This window comes from Miniopterus schreibersii (genome assembly GCF_964146895.1).
Source record: "Miniopterus schreibersii genome assembly, chromosome: 2".
Taxonomy (NCBI): domain Eukaryota; kingdom Metazoa; phylum Chordata; class Mammalia; order Chiroptera; family Miniopteridae; genus Miniopterus; species Miniopterus schreibersii.
The window spans coordinates 24,321,287-24,342,495 of NC_138102.1; the positions used below are offsets into that span (position 1 = coordinate 24,321,287).

The 21,209-nt window shown below is 43.4% G+C and overlaps 1 protein-coding gene across 11 annotated transcripts in view; it reads left to right on the top strand.

The window, feature by feature from the left end:
* CSGALNACT1 (chondroitin sulfate N-acetylgalactosaminyltransferase 1) overlaps nt 1-21,209 on the top strand; it is a 268,054-nt gene that overhangs the window by 237,475 nt on the left and 9,370 nt on the right. For all 11 annotated transcript variants that reach the window (XM_081128079.1, XM_081128070.1, XM_081128078.1 and 8 more), the window contains 3 exons: nt 3,658-3,759; nt 16,575-16,753; nt 17,673-17,767. In XM_081128079.1, coding sequence (XP_080984205.1) covers nt 3,658-3,759; nt 16,575-16,753; nt 17,673-17,767 — 376 coding nt within the window. The remainder of the gene's footprint in view (nt 1-3,657; nt 3,760-16,574; nt 16,754-17,672; nt 17,768-21,209) is intronic.

Below are 21,209 nucleotides of genomic sequence, written 5' to 3' on the forward strand. Positions count from 1 at the left end.
AGACTGTTCGCTCTGACGTAGGGGTGGGTCCTTCTTGGCTACCTCTGTGTCTTGACTGAGAGCTGTTTTGTCCCACTCCCAGCGGTGTTCTGAGGACAGGGTATCGATTGTTCTATGTACTTCATTTGTAGTCTGGAAGAACCAGTAGAGGAGGGAAAGCACTCAGCTGGGGTTTTGTGCAGCCAGTGTTGGAGGTTCCCACTTTCTGAGTCCTGGGGTGGGTCTGTGAGCTGCCCCAGGCTCGCTCCACCTAATTGTGAATGGATCTTTTCCCGGAGGGGTAGAGTATTCAGCTCTCAGAATGGCCTTTGGTTAAGGGCTGGGACATCAGAGAGAATCAGTCAGCCCCAATTGTTTACTTCTCTTATCTCATTTATATGTGGCCTTAGCAGCTCTTTCCCAAACTCCCACAAGTCAAAGAGGAGAAAGGTTAAGGTTTGGCCCCATCTTTAAAGGTATATGTGTGTCAGTGGGAGACAGGTATAAGATACTGCATCTGGCTATCAGCATCTCTCTGTCTCTTCTCTTCTTTCTGCCCTTATGACGGATCTTGGCTAAATGCGATGGTCCTCTGTCCTTTGGTTCTGCCAAGTATACCCTTTTTTTGCAGGGGTTACTTCACAAAGCATAATTAGGTTAGTTCTACCTTTCTTCTCTACTTTCCATATGATGTGGAGAGACTAGATAGTCCACGGTGGCTCTCCTCAGGCTGAGATCCTGAAGTGGGAGTTGGGGCTCCTGTCTGCCCCCAGACCAGCCATTCCCCTGGGCTGCCTCTCCCCACCCCTGCTGCTTCTCCAGCTCCTCTTCTAGAGGCAGTTGCTGGAGCTGGGAGCCATATGAGGCTAAAATAGAATCTTCCATCTCTTTCCTTGGCCTCCTCTTTGTGATGTTTAAGGCAGAAGAGTATGCCCCTTTCATTGGGCATTTATTAGTAGCAAGACTTTGGCCACTTTTCACATTTTTGGTACATGGGTATGCAATTATCACTCTTTGAAATTAATTTATTTAAAACATTATCCTTTAAAAGATAAACACCCTTTGTAGACCACCCAACTCTTACTGCAGTTATTCAGTCCTGCCTTGTACTGTAGCTCTTCAGCTCTCCATTTCTTCCAATACACTGTGGAGTCTCTGAGTCAGGGAGGGTGACCCGTTGTCCCAGTTTGCTCGGGACTGAGGAGTTTCCTGGGGTGGGGACTTTCAGTGCTAAAACCTGGAGAAACCCAGGCAGACTGGATGGTTGGTTCCCCAACAGGGACCATACATGATTATTCCTTTTAAATCTGACACAGTGTGAATAGTGCCCTGCACAGCAGAGTTAGCTCGAGGGAGTCCGGGGGTCTGTCCAGGTGCAGAGAATTACCGCAGAACACAAACAGCTTCCTGGTCACGGTCACCCCACACGCTCTTCCTCATTCATGTCTTCGGGAGGGAGTCTAGTGAGAATTCTTTGGAAAATACTGACATCACAAGACCATTCAGACACAGCGATGTTTCCATAGTGCTATGTGCCTTCTCGCCTTGCACGCTTGTTCGTTGCAGTGTAGACAGTGTCAGTCCTGAGCAATAGCCGGAGAGCAGAAACGTCTTGCTCATTTTTGAAGCCCCCCCGATAGAGTATCCGGAGCATGGCGGTGTTTGCGTGGTTATTGCTTGTTGACTAAAGGAAGGAGTAAGTGAATAATGGAAGGGGCCCTGGAGAGGCCCTCCGAACAAACCCTGCTTTGCCCTCTTGGGGCGCCTCAGCTGGCGAATGGGAAGTAAAGGGCCAGCGTGTCTGTCTTGCTCCTGGAAAGCAGGGAGTGCTTTGAGGGGATTTTTACATGCCAGCAGAGGTGTCCCTAGGGGGAAACCGAGGATGCTCTTTATTCGGGCTTGGTGGGTGACCCTCTAATGATCCTGGGGCGGATTTTCTCCAGCTGCACACGGTTTTGAAGCAGTTTTTCGGGCGCTTGGTGCTGCGTGCGCTTTCGTTCCACCTGGCGAGTGTGCGGAGGGGACCGTGTGTGCGCAGAGGATTTGTTGTCCCGAGGTGATGACTCAGTCCTAGGGCTGGGGCTCCGAGGCAGCTCTCCTCCTGAAGCTCGCTGTCACGGCCGGGCCTGTGTTTGGTCCCCCCTGCTTCGGAGCTCTGTGGTCAGCCTGCACTTCCAGGCAACTCTTCCCTCCCTCCCACAGGCCGTAAGCAGGTTCTCAGGACCCGGCCTGTGAGGGGTGAGCCCTGCTCGCCTCCTGCCGGGTAAATAGCATCTTCCCTTCGCTTTCTCCCACCTGGAATCGCTTCCTCTCTCTACCTTTTTAAACCCTGTCCATCTTTCAGGGCCCCAGCCATTGCAGCCCACAGACTCTCCTGTGCTTTCTGAATTGTCCTTATTTTATTTGAGCTCATTTTATTTCTTATGTAAGTTTTTTGAGGTCAGGAACCATATCTTCTATTTCTTTGGATTTCTCCCAGCCACCTGAGCAGGACAGTTACTTCTTTTTGATGTCATTATAAAATGCATCAAATAAATGGGCCTCTGCAATTAGAGCTCACGGATTTCCGGAAAGCTATGATGTGATTGTTGTTTGGGGCTTAAGGAAAGTAGCTAACACAGAGACAAAAGGAATGAAATGGAAGGACATGCAAAATATCAAAATATCACAAAATATTATCTCACCAGTAGAATCTTTCCATTAACATGCTTCCAGAAAACACCTGTAAAGATTATGCACACACATATATATACGTATGTGCACAGATATGTGCACCTAAACACATATTTACATACACATATATTTACACATATAAATTCACATACACATATCTGCACATACATGTACACACATCACACGTATAGATGAAGTAAATGCTCCGCCGAGGATCGTCCCATGGTAGCTACAGGGTAGCTACATGGTACATTGAGGGGTTACATTGAGAAAACAGGACATGGCAAATAACAAGCTTTGGTGGGAAAAGCGGGTGTGGAGGCCTGGCCCTGCGAGGGCTGTCAGTGCTGGAGCATGAGGTGCCAGGCGCCTGGGACAATCAGGGTCACAGAGGAGAAGGCAGGATGTAGTGAAGGTAACTGTATCTGCTTGGGAAGGAGATGCAGGGACACACTGCAACTGTGCTTCTGCCTTATCATTCTCTTGGACAGTCACGCCACTGGGTGTGACCAAGGGTTTCCAGAGTCCCAAATGGAAGAATGTCATTTTACTTTTATGCATCCAGCCTTTAAGACTGTTCGGCACACAAGGGAAAAATCATAGACAAGACTTCCAGTCCTACCCTCTCTGGACTTCAGCTTGCTCATCTGTACGATGGAATCTGTGTGTTCTTTATTTCTTCGACTTCAAGTGACAAAGAAGGGTAGGATCAGCCGCCTTCTCATGACAGTGAAGGTCCCAGTAGGCTAGGCCCCTAGCAGATTGGACCTGTGGCCTGTGAGTTTGCATTGACCATGTCTACACATTTAAATTTCATTGTTTCTTGCTAAGATAAAAACAAAGACAGGTCATAGTGATGGCCAGCCCGAAATGCCCATCTCTGCTCTCCTGGCAGTTGACTCAATTTACTTTAAGGCCCCTTTGCACTTTACAAAATAGGTATTGGCTTGAGCATTTCCTGTTACTGTGAAAACAGGTCAGAGATGCACGTGTTTTGTTTTCTAGGGAGACATGCATCCAGCAGGATGGGAGAATTCATCTCACCGTCGTTTACTTTGGGAAAGAAGAAATGAACGAGGTCAAGGGAATACTCGAAAACACTTCCAAGTAAGTATGACGTGGAGCCATAATCAGGAGCCGTAGTAACTAGCTCTCGTACCTCCAAGGCTGAAACTCCTGCTTTAGTCTTATTTTCCTTAACACTGGGGGGGGGGGCACACAAGATTGGTTGGTTGCTGGTGGTATGTAGGGGGAGTTCTGCACCCTTGGGAGACCACCCTGCCTGACACTGGTCCTCACTGTGCAGGCCGTTGATTTTGACTTTGAGATACTGCCCTGAGCAGCAAGGGTAGAGAGCATGCGCTTCTTTTGGCTTCAGCATGACTGGATGTCTTCACTCTTAGCACTGCAAATTCGAGGTCTCTGTGTCACACAGTGGGAACCAGGGAGGGCACAGCTATGCAGTAAGCTCCATCTCAGCCACAGCGTGTAAGGCTGAGAGTGACAGCTATGCTCGGATCTCACCCATGTAGCCAGTGATCTTACCCTTCTGACCTTCATTCATTACGCATTTTGAGAGATTAGGGGGAAGCCAGAAATGATGGCTGGGGCAGGATCCTTGATGAAATCTACTCGGTTGAACAGAAATTATTTAACCACAACTTTAGACTTAGGGTCGTATATTTATACCCCATTGATCAGTTGTATGGGGGGATCAATGTATTCAAAAACAGCAGAGATGGATTTTTCCCTACCACAATAAATATACAAGTATTTCTTTAATAAATATCTATGCAATTTTCTTCTAGCAAGGAAGGTGGGATGGCACTGCCATGCATCCCTGTGGTTTGCAGGGTTTCAGTCGAGTCATTGGGGGTGGGCGTGGGGGACTGGTAGTTTCTCCATAAGTAAAGCTTGGAGGGGGGTCAATAGTACTCAGTGGCAGAAATAGTCTGAATAGGCCCATATGGCCTAAATATAAGCAGGGCCTCTGTTTTGAATTTCTGGTAAACGGTAATAGGATGACAGTCAGTCAAAGGATAAGATTCCAAGATCGAGGGCACTCTTTGTATTTATTTTCATGCTTTGTTACTAATTTTGTATTAATGGGCACAAGATCAGAATGCTAATTATACTTATTCAAACATTCTGAGGCAGTCCACTAGCCAAATTTTGCCCACTACTTCTTCCTATAAATCAGTTTTATTGGAATGCAGGCATGCTCGTTCATTTGCATATTATTTATGGTGGCTTTTGTGGTACAACTGCAGAACCGAGTAGTTGTGACAGCGATTGTGTGACTCGCCAAGCCTAAACTCTCTACTTCTTGTCCTTTCCAGAAAGTTTGCCAACCTCTGTTTTATATCAGTAGCGAGTTAAGAGTTTAAAACTAGGAACAGCTTAAAGCTACGGCCTCTGCTGAAGGGAGATCAAAGAGAATGAAATAGTTGAATATCCTAAATGCAAGTGAAATAGAAATGTCCCAACTGCAATGCGTTGCAGGATCCCTTTCAGCCCCGCTTAGGGATCGGGAGCATGAATTGTTAGAATTCATGTCCTCTGCACCGTGGATAGGTTTTAACATCTCTGAAAGTATCCATGCCTGGCCGTGGATCTTTTTAAAGTTTCCCAGATGATTCCAACATGCAGCCAGGATTGGGAGCCTTTGTCCACCCCAGGGGCTGACCACGAGAGGCCTTGACTGCAGCCAGCTGCCCATTCCGAGGTATTTTCAAATAACTCTCCAGGTGACCCTCACTGCTGTTGGGCCTGGCACCTTCCCAGGACGTCAAAGGATGACCAGACATTTGCTGATATACACACACACACACACACACATATATATATACATATATATATATATATATATATATATATATATATACACATATATATATATATATATATATATATATATACATATATATATATAACCAAATTTACACATGTCTGATGGATGAGTGGCAGGCCAGTTTAGACATCTTTATGGGAAATACCCTTTCCAATGACTAGAATGTTTGAGAACCCTTATTATCAAGGCACTTTTCACCACATCAAATTACCTGGCAAGCTGAATTCTCAATCAGCAGGTTGATTGGTGAGCAAAGAATGAATAGCATCTGAACAAGAAAAGTAACCTCATTTGAGTGGCAGGGAGCGTTTACTTAAATGGTTGAAAAATGTCCAGAGGTTAATCTACCCAGAGCGGAGAACTTTGTGCTAGAGACTGAACCGATTGGCGCTTTAAAGAGGTGCTACAGGAACTTTGGAAAAATCTGTTGGAACCCCATTTATCTGTGTTGATGCCCTCATTCTGTTAACTGGTGATACGGTACTCGCAGCATTGATGTCACTGGTGCCTTGGAGGGTGTCCTACGCCCCCCATTGTGTTGCTTTGATGGGACCACCTCCCCTAGGAATGCCCCACCCTCTGCAGCCAGCCTGAGTCATTTCACACATTTCACACCTTCCAGAGGAACCTTTCTCATCACCCATTACTGTAGCCTGGTACCCAGACTGGCTCTTTCTTCTAACCTTGTCCTGATGACTTACTGCCCCGGCCAAACTGGGGCATAGTTGGCCCCCCTTGTCCTTGCTCTGGTTTTCTCTTCTGCTTGGCATTTTCTCCACCCTCCCTTCTACTTCCTCAGACCCCACCCTCCCATCCCCATGGGGGTCCCCACCCCTGGAGCTCCTCCTGACCTCCAGTCCTCTCCCCTCTGAACTGTGCTCCCTTCCTGCACCTGTGATAAATTGGCACTTGGCCTGTGATTTGGTATTTACATTTCTTTCTGTTGTCCTAAGTGGGTTTCAAGCTGCTTAATAAGTGGAACCATATCACACGCCTCTTGTAACTCCAGCACTAGCAGAGTGCCTGGCTCTGGAAATGCTCAGTGTTTGTTTACCAGGAGAAGGATGCCAGGTGTATAGTAAACTTGTACATACAGTAATCTACATGAAAACTTACATAAGAAGCTTTTAAAACCACTTTTATCATTTTTTTAAGATGGTATAACAGTTGTTCAAACTCACCTTTTTTTTTTCTTAATCCTTACCTGAGGATATTTTTTTCCGTTGGGGGAGAGAGAGAGAGAAACATCGATGTGAGAGAGACACATCGATCGGTTGCCTCCCACACATGCCCCGATTGGGGCAGGGATGGAGCCTGCAACCGAGGCGCATGCCCTTGGCTGGAATCGAACCTGGGACCCTTCAGTCCTCAGACCGACGCTCTAACCACTGAGCCAAATCAGCCCGCGCCAAATGCATCTTATCTTTGAATAATCATAATCATCATTATTATTTATGCAGATGATCTTATTTAATATTCATAGCAACCCTACAAGATAGATGCTTTTATTAGCTCCATTTCATAGATTAAAAAACGGAAGCTTAGCGAGGTTGTTACTCAGGCTGCTACCTCTGACACGTGGGAGAGCCAGGATCCGAAACTCGTCTGTGAACCTCCAGGACTCCGAGTCTTAAAATTGCACCAAATTTTCACTCTAATGTACTCCATCCTAAAACCCATAATTGCTAGGTGAAAGTAATAAAATCTGAAATCGCTCTAAATGAAATTTATTTCATTTGGGTATCAGTGTTGTGATTATGCTGTTCTAAATTCAGCTAAATGCATATATTTTAAGAATATATTTTAAAAATCTGCTTTGATGACTATGTGTGATACTTTACTTGCTCGGTTTATGCTCCCTCACTTGAGCTTTACTTTTCAGATGGTTGCTTATAGATCAGTGTTTTGCAAACTGCAGTTTGTGATTCATTCGAGGGTAGTGAAATAGATTTAGGGAGGTATGTCCAGTGTTTTAAAAAAATGAAATAGAGTGGATAGAAGATATCAGAGTACATCAAAGGAGTAAGGATACATATTTCATTAAATTTAAATTTCTGTGTGTGTGTGTGTGTGTGTGTTCTGTGTCAGAATATATAATATATTCCTTTGTAAGGACTTTGGTCAAAATATTGAAAAGCCACCGCCATGGAAAACAGTACAAGTCAGTTCTCAATATCTGATTCTTATTCCAGTGTTTTCCATATTAAGCTTCACTTAGTCTCAGGTTAATGCCTTGCTCTGGTTCTCAAATATAAATGTGTTTTGTATAACCTTGAATGCTTTTAAAATTGCACATTCCTAGGAGCCAACCCCAGAAATTCTGAGTCAATAGGCCTGAGGCGAAGCTTGGGAACCAACCCTTAGAGTGAGTTCCACATGTTGATGTGGGTGATCCATGGCTCCCACTTTGAGAAACGTTGGCTGAACTAGACTTTTGCTTGAAGCTATGTACAGTAAGTCCTCACTTAGTCAGCAAGAGGTTCTGTGACTCTAAGTGAAACAATGTATAATAAAACCAATTTCACCATAGGCTGATTGATAGAAACGGGAGTTAAGTTCCTATTACTTTCCATCAAAGCTATAATGAAACAGTGTTGACCATAACAATTTTATTTGAGAACCTGCTGTATTAGCAAATTATTATCATTTTACTTTTAACTGGCGGATGAATTGGCATGAGCTGACACTTACTACATTGTGAGTTCATCTTTGGTAAGTCATGAGAACACAAAAGCATCTTTCAGAGGGATTATCTCTGAGATCGAAGTACTAGAGATGAGATACCGCCCTGCCATGCAATTGTGACATAAGAGAGGGTTTCTTTGTGTGTGTTGTCAGGAGCCTGCCTTGCCGTGGTGTGCGTCAGCATGTCATGCCGCTCTGAAGGGATTTGTTTGACATGTACCCTCAGGAAGATTTTATCAGGACGCCCCAGAAGAAAGTTTGGAGAGAAGGCTTTGTTCTGTTTTGTTTTGATTTTTTTCTGAAATTTGAGCAGAATTGTTGCTTCGTTTTAATTGTTTTCTTAAATGAGGAACTTTTAGATAATCTCATCTGCTAAAATCAAGGAAAAAAACCATAGTGAATCCCTCGCAAGCAGGTGAGGAACCTTGCACTCTAGGAAGCGCCTCACGTTAAGGCAGCACTCAGCCTGTGGCCGTCTCACCCAGCCTTGGCCAGACAAGGGGCTAAGCAGATTCTGCTTGATGTTCCAGCTCCTGTGGAGATGTGCTGTGTTTCTAGGCATTCTGAATTGTTCTTTGGGGGATTTGAATGTGGCATATAGATTAAAATTTGGTGACTGTTAAATTTTCTGAGTGTGATTATTATATTGTTATAATGCTATAAAGGAGTGTCCTGGTTCTTAAGAGATACTTTTCTTTGAGGGTAAAGTTGTCATGATATCTGCAACCAGCTCTCAGAGGAGGAAAGAAAGAACATATGGCAAATGTTAACACTTGGTGAATCTAGGTGAAGGGTATGTGGGTACTTAACACTATTCTTACATTTCTAGAGATTTAAAATTTTTCCGTATAAATATATTGGGAAAGTATATTATGAAAAAAATTAGATGATATTAAGTTCCTCGATGGAATATAATGCAACAGTTTAAAAAATGTAATGCCAATGAAAATGGTGGGGGGAAAAAAGACCTCTGTAAACACTCTCCTCCATAAAAGCAATGAGAAAATTGTTCAAAACGGTCAGAATCAGTTTTTTAAGAATTCTGGAAATTAAACAAAGCTTGAAACAATCTGGAAGGTGTTTATCCTAGAAAAATGACTGAATTTTGGTATGAACAGGGAGCTCTGTGGAGGTTTAACTTGCCCAATCCCCCCCCCCCCCCCACACACACACTTCAGCTCTTCAGTAGCCCTGAAATCCAACAGTCCACAAGCACAGCAAGAACTAGGGCCTGGCAATCACCGGGGGCCAAAATGGGGCTATAGCTCCTTTAAAGCATTATTCCCAGAGAAGTGCCATTACCTGGCCTGCCTGGGGGCCCCTGGAGGACCCCACTTACAAGGATGTCTTTATTTGACTTGACTTAGAGCTCCCCAGTGGAAAAAGTTTTTTCTCGGGGTGTTTGTCAAAAAAACAATTATAGAAAGTCTGTAACTTTGTCGCTGTCTGAAGTGGTAGGTAAGAGTTGGGGCAAATAACAGACTAACCAAAAAGCTTAAAAGATGAAACTAGGGAGTGAGATCTTCACAGGGGCTTGAAAAGCTCCAGTATATTTCTGGGGATCTAGAAGGGCAGGCACAAGTCTAGAGCTGTGCTCATACGTAGGAAAGACCTGAGCAGGCCTTAACGTTTCTCCTCTGCATGACCCCACTTACAAGGATGGCTCTGTGCAGGAAGGAGGTAAGGCTAAGGTAAGTTAGCTGCCTGGCTGAGTGTTAGTGGCACACCCCAACATGCATTGGCAAAGACTTAGAGACCGACTGGTTCCAGGCATTTAAGGAAATCTCTGTCTAATCATTAGCTTACTGTTAAGTGGTCACACACAACAAAGGTTACATATAGACAACAGAATTATTTTATGAAAGTCACTAAACAAACAACAAAGTACAACAAACCTTTGAGAGATTCTGATTTCCAGGGTTGCCATATTACATTAGTTAAATTGTTCAGTTTTTAAAAATTATGAGGCATACATAAAAAAAAAAAAAGAGAGAGAGAGATTGGGGAGTGGGTAAGAGATGTTAGTAGAAAAGCACATACTCCCTATTAGGGGATGAATAAGTTTGGGAAATCTAATATGTGGCATAGTGATTATAGTTATAATACTGTATTGTATAGTTGAAAATTAATGAGTGTAGATCTTAAATGTTCTCACCACAAATATGTGGTGGTAAAGTGACATAATGCAGGTGGTTAGTGAATGCTGTGGTGGTAATCATTTTGCAGTATGTAAATGTATCACATTGTATACCTTAAACTCACACAATGTTATGTAAATTATATCTCAATAAAGCTGGAAGAAAAAACATTAAAAAATAAAATAAGATAAAAATTATGAGACATACAAATAAACAAAAAATATATGGCTCATGCACAGGGACAAAAAATCCAGCATTGAAAATTGTCTCTGAGGAAGCCCAGATGTTGGATTGACTAGACAAAGACCTTTTTTAAAAAAAATATGTCTTTATTGATTTCAGAGAGGGAGAGAGATAGAAACATCAGTGATGAGAGAGTCATTGATCGGCTGCCTCCTGAACGCCCCCCACTGGGGATTGAGCCCACAACCCGGGCGTGTGCCCCGACCAGGAATCGAACCCCGATTTCCTGGATCATAGGTTGATGCTCAACTGCTGAGCCAAGCAGGCCAGGCTAGACAAAGACTCTAAATCACCGTATTAAAAACACTCAAAGAATTAAAAGAAACCATATTTAAAGAACTAAAGAAAATTATGAGAACCAAATAGAACCATGTCTCACCAAATAAAGAGATAGAAGTTATAAAAATCATTAAAGACAAATTAATACCAATGCTTCACAAACTTTCAAAATATAGACGAAGAGGGAACACTTCCCAACTCATTCTATGAGGCCCATAATAACCTGATACCTAACCAGATAAAGAGATCACAAGCATAGGGAATATAGTTAATAATATCATAATAACTACTTATGGTGTCACATGCTTACTAGCCTAATTGTGGTGATCACTTTGTAAGGTATATAAACGTCTAGTCACTGTTGTACATCTGAAACTAATATAATATTGTATGTCAACTATAATTTAAAAATGACTTCACAAGGGATTAAAAACTACAGACCAATATCCCTTATTAGACACAACAATCTTCAATAAATACTAAAAAACTGAATCCAGCAACAGAGAAAAGAGATTATATACGATGACCAAGTGAGATTTATCCTAGGAATGCAAGATTGACTCGATAAAAGTCAGTGTAATACACAAAACCACATGACCATCTTCATATACACAGAAAAAGCATTTGAAAAAAATATGGGTTTTCCTGTTCTGGGGAATTTCATATAAATGGAATCATACTGTATATGACCTTTGATGTCTGTCTTCTTAGCATAATGTTTTTGAGGTTCATCCACATTGTAGCATGTATCAGTGCTTCACTCCTTTTTATTTTATTGTTTTTGATGTCATTATAAATGGATTGTTTTCTTAATTTCTCTTTCAGTTCATTGTGTATAGAAACACAACTGATATTCATGTTATTTTTTTATCCTGCAACTTTACTAAATTTGCTGATTAGTTCTAGCATTTTTTGGCAGAGTCTTTAGGATTTTCTATAAATAGGATCACATCATCTGCAAAGACTATTTTATTTTCTTCCTTTCCTATTTGGACACCTTTTATTCCTTTTTATTGCCTGATTGCTCTGGCTAGGACTTTTAGTGCTATGTTGAATAGGAGTGGTGAGAATGGGCACCCTTATCTGGTTCTGATTTTAGAGGAAAGGCTTTTAGCTTTTCACCATTGAGTATGATATTAGCTGTAGACTTGTCATATATGACCTTATGTTGAGGTACATTCCTCCTCTACGTAATACTTTGATAGTTCTCATCATCAAAGATGCTGAATTTTGTCAAATGCTTTTTCTGTGTCTATTAAAATGATCATACAATTTTATTCTTCATTCTGTTAATGTGGTGTGTTGTATTTGTTAATTTGCAGGTGTTGAACCATCCTTGCATCTCAGCAGTGAATCCCACTTGATCATGATCTGTGATCCTTTTAATGTGCTCTTGAATTCAGTTTGCCATATTTTGTTGAGAATTTTTGCACCTATATTCATCAGGGATATTGACCCGTAACTTTCTATTCTTGTAATGTCCTTTCTGGCTTTGGTATCATGCTAAAGCTAACCTCAGAAAATGAGTTTGGAAGTGACCTTTCCTCTTCAATATTTTAGAAGAGTTTGAGAGGGATTGGGATTAATTCATTTAAAAATGTTTGGTAGAATTCACCAGTGAAGACATCTGGTCCTGGGGCTTTTATTTGTTGGGACGTTTTTTATTATTGATTCAATCTACTTGCTTAATATTTATCAGTTCAGATTTTTCTGTTACTTCATGATTCAGCCTTGGTAAAGTTGTATGTTTCACAAATTCATTTTTTCCTAAGTCATGTAATTTATTAGCATATAATTATACATAGTAGTCTCTTATGATACTTTGAGTTTCTGTGTTACCAGTTGTAATGTCTCCTCTTTTGTTTGTAATTTTATTAATATGAGTTCTCATTTTCCTAGGCCATCTAGCTAGTAGCTTGTCAATTGTGTATCTTTTCAAAAGAAACTTGCCAGAACCGAGCTGTATAAGTAGGTCTGTATAGCTCAGAATCTAGAAAATTCTAAATTAATTGTTCAAAGTGCCTACTTTAAATTCTTTACTGTATTCAAATGTCTTCAGTAAGTAGAACTCATAGGCGATTTTAATATTAGGACTGTTAGATTTAAAATTGTAAATTATACATTGAATGTAATACTGGTTTCTATGTGAATTTTAAGTGCTTTTTTAAAATGAAGGGCTGTTGTAGGAAGTGTCACATTAAGAGAATTTTTTTGCAGTGGTGGGAAGAAGTCTGTATTAGAGTAAATTATATTAGACAGCTAGATCTTTCATCATTTTTAATCTAGCAGTTCTGGGAAATGCAAGTCAATTAGAGAAATTAAATCTCGAGTAGAAACTGTAGCTTTCTCAGGTCATTATAACCTCTCTCAGAATGATTATGTATAACTTAGAGGAGTCCCCGTACACCAGACTTATTATATAAAAGAAAGGAATTGAATGTGAAACTCAAGAGTTCATCAGCCAATCATACAAGTCAAGAAGAAAAGAAGAAATAATTATGAGTAATCATGGGGCCTTTGAAACTGCAGAGTCTGAGGCATAATAGGAAATCACGAAGTACAGAATGCAGTGCTCTCGGTCTACCATGAAAAATGTCCACGCCTTGTGAGACATGCTGCGAAATATTACATTTCTTTGCATGGGTGAATTAAATATTTCAAACCAGATTGCATCTTATTTTCCTCAGCTGTCTTTTGTTCTGTTATTTATATGTGTGTCATCTTATTAAAGGCTTGGGTTTGTGCCTGTTTTTTTTAAATCTGCTGGGCAAGGCTCTTTGTGATATGGGAGGTGGACTTATGTGCGGGGGCTTCTCCAGTGCCCCCCTCAGGGAAGGAGAGAAGGTGGCATTTCAGGGCAGCGCCCTCCAACAGTGACAGGTTTGAGGTGTGCCTCAGTGTTTCCCATTGATTCGGTTCTTGATTAATCTAGTGTTTGTTGATCACCCACTGTGTCCCTGTGTGTGCCACTTACTGTACGGTGTCAGATAACCTCTGAAGATAGAAAGAAAAAGTAAGGCATCCCCTGTCCTCCAAGGTCCAGAGCCTGCGAGGTCATCCTGTCCATGTCTACACAAGCAAAGGCACAAGAAGCCACTAGGCATCGGAGGACAGAGGCAGGAATGGACAAAATGCCATGGCTTGGAGAGTTTTTGGACAGAACAGACTAGATTAACTTATGTATTGGGTGAGTGTATCCACCAAATGACCACCCTCCCCTCCAAATTTGTAGCACTCAGCTGTCTCTGCAACATGCACTCAGAGGTTGGTCACCTCCAGGCTTGTCGTACCTGTAATGCGGTCACCTCAGTTTCTGAGGCTGCCTCGTATTCTTTCTTAAGTGTTCAACAGCTTTTGTAAATGTTTGATGTATCTATGCAAATGGACTCCAGGCTGTTCAAGGAAGAAAATCGGCAGTTCCTTTAACTCAGCATATTAGGAAACTATTCCTCTTCCCTTGGCAAGAGTTACTCTCTGTTGTTTAAAGCATTTTTATAGTTGAGCTCTCGAATGATAGATCCTGGAAAGCTCTTGGAGGAGGATCCTGAGTTATGAGTCAGATGCAGCCTGAGTGAGGATGGCCTCGCTGCTTCCTTGGGTTTGGGCAGGTCAGTCCTCCCTGCTCTGCAAAGTAGCTACAGCTCACCCTGCAGGCCAGGAGGGTCTCAAAGCGCATGAACCTTGAGACAAGCAAAGAGAGACACCTGCTCCTGGCTGTGAGAGAAAGACGGGTCCCAGGATGGCGGAGGACTCCTGTGAGACCTGGTGGGAGACTCCCTTAGATGACCAGGCAAAAGCCCAGGCACTGCCCAAGGGTAAAACTTCCTAGAAAACAGCAAATAGGGCAGGGAGAAGTGAGTTGAGCCTCACTTACAGGAGCTGGGCTGTAGAAACCTCCAGGGAGACAAAGATGACTGCACCTGAGCAGTGTGGGAGACAGGGAGGTAGCTGTCCTTCACAAGGGCCAGACCAGAATTGAAGAGGCTATGCCACTCATAGAAAATATGAACTGGGAAGCCGGCCAGAGAAAAGAGTAAAGGTGAAGTCCTGAAAGGGGGAGAATGCCTCTACACGTGGAGCAGTGCTAAACAGGATGCAGAATGTAGGAAAATAGAATTTTAGAATGCGGATGGGCCTTTGAGCCCCATAACCATCAGATTGTGCAGTGAGGAGACTGAAGCCAGTGAAATGAAGTGACTCGCCCCTAATGCATTAGAGGTAGAGATAGGATTAGAATCATCCATCTAGTCGCACATTTATTCACAAACATCTGTTGAGCACTTGTGAGGGCAGGCATGGATCTAGGCCCTGGATCGAGGTTTTCTGACTCATATGCCAGTGCCCTTCCCATCAGTAGGCCTCCTGCCTTGATCTAAATCTGAAAAGCACATCTGGCATCGGACTCAGACAGGTTGGGCCTACAGATTCCCAAGATAAAAACCCAAGCTCACTCCCAGATCTGAAAGAAGATGACAAGTCAAGGAAGGGGTAGCAGAACTTGTTCCACTGATTAAATTACCAGATACAACTACAACTTAGCATTTGAAAAGTTTATGACTCTATATTTGTGTAGACCTTTACCCAAGATAGTTACTTGGAATACACAGTTTAAATAATGAAAGTGGGTTTTCGTACTTGTTTTGACTGCATCAAGATTAGAAAGAAGTTGCGGGATGGGGATAGGCCAGGTAGCGGGGAGGGCTCAGAGTATGAACAGAAGGGTGATGTCGGCAGGAAAAGGGGGATTTGCCAAGTGCCAGGCACCTCCCCAGGTAGAATTAGGAGCTAAACAGGGCTAGAAGTGGTTCTCTAGTTCTGTCTGGTAGAAGATAATCCCTGGCCCACTGGGTGCTGAATGAATTCCTGGAACTGTTGCTGAGGACATCGCATTTCAGAAGGTTCTCCTGTTCTGGGAAAGAACAGCCGAATGAAGACACGTCTTGGCTTCACTGCCATGGACCTGGGAATCCTCGCCTGCGCTAATGACGGCAGTGGCTGGTGCTTACACAGTGCTTTCTACTCTCGGCAGTGTTTATCCAGCTAATAACTTTGTGAGACAGTGAAGGAAGGTGTTATTACTCCTGTTTTGCAGATGAGGCAGCTGAGGTGCCGGGAGGTTAATGGGCTTTCCTAGATCACAGAGTGGACCTGCGGGAGAGCCAGCCTGAGGCTGAGGCAGTCCTGGGTGTCCTTTGCCTCGTCTCGCCTGCTGCTTTACCTGAGGGTGGGGCAGGAACCCAGGTTTAGATCTGGTTGGGGATAGACCTATATCAAGACGATCACGTCTGGTTCCTGGAGTTGAATACAGATGAGAAGATGCTAGGCGGGGCCGTTCCAATGGGATGTCGTTTCCTTGGCCCATGGTTTCATTGGGGTGGCTCAGAGGCCTGGAGATTTCCCTGGGTTTTGTTGACCTGGTCTTCACTGGTTTAAGTTTTCTCCATTACAAAAAATATCCACTAATCATGACAGTTTTCAATTTGGGAAAATTACAGAGAAACAAGAAATGAACTGGTATTAAAACTTCACTAGGTGTTCACTCTTGGTACCTTCCATCCCCTTGCTTTTCCAATGAGTCTGGATCATTCTGTAGCCTCAGTGCCCTCAGGGCTACAGAAGAAACATGGCCAGATGATGCGGGTGGCCCTTGGTCACGTATTTTCCAGGGGATTTGCTGGCCTGGGAAGCATGGGCACCGGCGTGACCGTGTCTGTCTTCCCTTTCAGAGCTGCTAACTTCAGGAACTTTACCTTCATCCAACTGAATGGAGAATTTTCCCGGGGAAAGGGACTTGACGTTGGGGCCCGCTCCTGGAAGGGGAGCAACGTCCTGCTCTTTTTCTGTGACGTTGACATCCACTTCACCTCCGAGTTCCTCAATACGTGTAGGCTGAACGCGCAGCCAGGTAAGGGTCCGTGGGGCCCGCTCTTCTCTCTCCCTCGGGTGGCATTAGGGCTGTCACAGGCCTGCATGGTTCTCTTCACAGTTCACTCGGCTGCCCTGCTTCTGAACCAGCCTTATTTTACCCGTGACAAAGGAAAGGAAAGTCATCTGGTTTGATCTCCTTTGGAGTCACAGTGTGGGCCTGTCGGCACCATAATTCTGGGACTCGTCCCAAGTTCATGTTTGTAACCTCTTTTCCGTTTTCACCTGGCAGTGGGCTTTCGGGACCATCTACCGGAGCAAGTATAGTGGGGCAGATGCGACCTGGAGAAACTTCCTGAGGCCAGAGGGAAGGGAGTAGCTGTGGGCATTTACCAAGGGAGAGAGTGCTCTGAGCAGAAATAACCCACATTATGAAAATTATTTTCATAGAGTTTGACTTGTAGGCAAGACTGATATTCAGCTGATAACTACTGGAATGGGCATGCCGATTGTTAAAATAATTGAAACTCTTTTATGTAAATTGATAGAGAGTAATTGCCCTGGGCTCCCTACATCTATTTCTGCTGCCCAGAGTCACCCTGGCCTCTGGCAACCCTTCAGACTGCCCCACAAGCCAGCAATTGAAGGGTTAATGCCTGGCTGGGCAGAAGGCGTAGGGACTGTCTTTCACACCCACTTTCATTGCTTCATACCCAGTGCCAGAGCCACTGACTGTCAGTATTTTGAATATCACTCCTGGGCTAAGAGACCAGAAATATGTGAGTCTATTCATCTGGCCTACCTGGTGCAGAACTTCTGAGATCCATTTTACACTTGCGTGAAGGGGAAAGGAACAGTGGATGCAAATACCTGGGATGTTTCAGAGGGTTGGGTATATATGAACAAACCTAATAGTTTTATCTGTTGCTTTCAGCAAATGTTTGTTTTCTGGTCTGCAGGGAAGAAAGTATTCTATCCAGTCCTTTTCAGTCAGTACAATCCTGGCATAATATACGGCCACCATGATGCGGTCCCGCCCTTAGAACAGCAGCTGGTGAGTAATTGCCCCGAAGGCGCCTCTGTGGGGCTCTGTTTCATGTCTTTCCTTACCAGGGGCACCTGACCATGAGTAAAGGCGAGTGGAAATCCGAGGATTGATTCCTGTATTAATTTTTAAGTTTGGCAGACGTTCTGGCCTTTGCTTCCATCCCAGTGCCTTGTTGATTGAAAGTGCTTGTGATATTTAAAAGTGGAAAATTAGTAGGAGCAGTACCTTTCAGAAAGGTAATTTCATACCTCCTAGTTTGTTTCTGTGGTTTTTGGAAACTAGTGTTATTGGGTTATGGATGCAGCACATTTTCTCTACATTATTACCAAATCCTGCAAGGTAAGAAAAGTGAGATTTGTATTCCCATTTGGCAGATGGAAAGCGCAAGTCAGAAAGGGGTGGCTCACCCCAGCACACAGTGCATGAGTCAGTGGGGAGCAGGGACCAGATCCAATGCCCTCCCATCATGCTCTCATTCCCACATGTGACAGGGCCTAGGGTGGGCATTAGCTTCTCTGCTAAGATCTTAGCCGCATAGGTGATAGGCAGTGGAACCACACAGCCACCAAGGATCTCCGTAAGCTGAGTTGTCCCTGTTGCTGGTGGCAGGAGTCAGTCCATTAGCAGAGAAGCAGGGCAGGCAGTGGGAAGATGAGACAAGCCGGAAGAGGGCCTCTGTAGACATGTAGACACGCCCCTTTGGGACTCAGTTTCCCGTTCTTGTTGTAGCGCCCGTTGGGCTGTGATCTTTCCTGCAGAGAGATCAGCTGGGCTTGTGTAGAGCTGTGTTCCAACTCAGGCTGCATCTCAGGGGAGCAGCTGACTGGGGGGCCTCCTGGTATTTCTTGCCTTGGGTGGCTCTGTCTCCTGTTGAGGCAAAGCCACGCTTCCTCCCGTTGAGCACCTCGTGGGCTGGGGAAGGAAATCTGCTGCGTGAAAATGAAAATGTGACAGGACCAAGACTCCCGTGCTTCTGTGCAATGGGAGAGTAAACTGAAAATCATTGAAAATACGTGTTTTATGAAATCCTTTTGTAGGATAGATTCTGTGTTTAAGCGTCCAGAAGTAGTATTGCCTGTTTTCTCCAGCCATATCCTGTGCCCCGCTCCAATTAACCTCTGGCGGCTGAGGCAATGATCTGTTCCAGAGAGTTTCAGCCTGGGTTCTCTCAGGTTGGACAAGGGTCATATCATAGCACGATTCCACTTGGGACCCAGGCTATATAGTACGGTAATAATATAATTTTCCTTCCCCCAATGATATCCTAAACCACAGATGTGCTGAATGTCTGTTTATGTACTATATGTACATATGTACTTTATACATAAACACAGTAAGAGGTTTCACTCCCCCAAAACCATTTTTATCCACCCTTGTTGAGGCAGAAAAACTTCTTATTTCCATTCTGTAAGAGTTCTAAGCTTCTATTAGGGTTTGAGGGGGAAATGGGATACAGGATTTGTTTTCTTTCAACCAATCAGATTAAAAGTTCCTTTGATATTAAATAAAGTGCCACGGTGTATTTTATATCAAATGTGATTAAGGTTTTGACTTTAAACTCCTAAAGACCTTATTTGCTTGCAAGGTATTCTTTTCATTTCAGAGGTTAAAGATTTATCCTCTTATTACCATTCCTTAGGGAAGCAGGTACAAAGTGAAGCCAGAGGTGTGGCTCGGTGAAGCCAGTTTCTCAGATCCTCTGAATTAGTGGTCAAGCCAGAAACAGAACTCAGATTGCTGTATCCACAGCGGGAACCTCTGAATTATCTTGCAACCTTTAACATTTACTTCTAAATATACCTTCAGCCTTTCCTAGACTACATAAGTCTGATCTTTTGGATTCAATATTTGTGACTCTTTAGTCCAGAGAAACACAGCAGTTGTCTGTGAGATGCAAGATCTCCATCCAAAAAAGAAAAGTATTGATTATGTTCTTTACTGGATGAGCCTTTTTTGAGCAGAGAAGCAATGTAGGTGTCTAGAGAACTAGTCTAGGTGTTAGTCAGGGAGTCAGAGAACTGAAACAGTTTTGTATACTCGGAAGTGACTGCAAGATCATTTCGACTGCTCCCTTCTTTTCTATAGACTTGCCCAAGATCACACAGCCAGCTAGTAGCAAAGCTCAGGCCGAAACTAGGATTTCTTTACTCTAGTGCAGGGCAAGTAGATTTGCTTAGGGTCTAGATGAGAGCTGAAATAGAAAGGAAATGACCTGACAAAAATTCCAAGGGAGAACATCAAACTACAGAAATTAATATACTGGAGATAGAATGGGAGCTAAGGAGGTGTAAAATAAAAAGTAATGATTAGAGGGATAAATTAGGAAAGACTTCCTGCTAAGAGTTTATTTTGGCTCAGTCTAGAAAGAGATATGGTACATATATATTAATGCATTCTTGATAGCCTTCCTGGAATGCATCAGTATCAGAGGCGAAGGGAGAACATAGATCCTGAATGTCGCTGCAATAAGAGGTACTGATTTATGCAAACAAAAGAGAGGTTTTCCCAGCAGCCCTGCAGATATGACCTCACAGTCAGTGTTCTAGTTTTCACTTCTGGCTATGGCCACTGTCATTTGATAACATTTTGTCTGCAGACAAAAGTAAGAAACCAAACTTACGATGTGTGTGTGTGTGTGTGTGTGTGTGTGTGTGTGTGTGTGTTCAGACTACTTGCTTCTTTACTTTTGAGTGCAGACCATTAGTAATAAGTGAAATCATGGGATTTTATATGAATATTTAATATCTTGAATTTTACACTTGAGATGAAACTTGCCTATGCTTTAATGTAGAAACAGCACTCTGAGAAAGGAATTACTGTAACTTCAATAATTATTAACATTCAGTTCTTGCTGGGGCCATGGTGGAAGCCTCTTACCACGTCTGTCTTTAGACTCCTTCCCTCTTCTATACTCAGTCTTTCCTTTACCCTCTGCCAGAGATACATTTCCAAAATGCAGTTTAATTCCATTAAAAAAAAAGCCAGTGGTGTGCTTGTAAATGTTTAACAACCCACTCTCTGAAACAGAAAAAAAAGCCCCAATTCATAACATTTGCCATTTCCCGTGGTGTCAATTCTCCCACCGTGGCCTATTTCAGGCTACCAACATGATGTCACTCAACACAGAGTTGGGACGAAACTTGCACAATCCCAGCTGGCTCTAGCACAGGACTGCAACCCCGATTCCTTGTTGGGATTAACTGTCCTCCACAAACTGACTCTAAAACTGATTACAGAGAAGATGTTTGCAAACCCCAGCACCTGGCATAGGGTACCAGCTCAGTAGACACCCGAGCCAGCCGCTCTGCTAGGTGAGCTCCCTGCCCAGTGTCTCCTTGCCTCCTTCCACCTCAGGGCCATCTATCTCCTCACCGTTTCTACTGCTCACAGTGCCCAACATCTCATTCTGCCATGTAGCCCACCTCTCATTTAAATCTGATGACTTTGC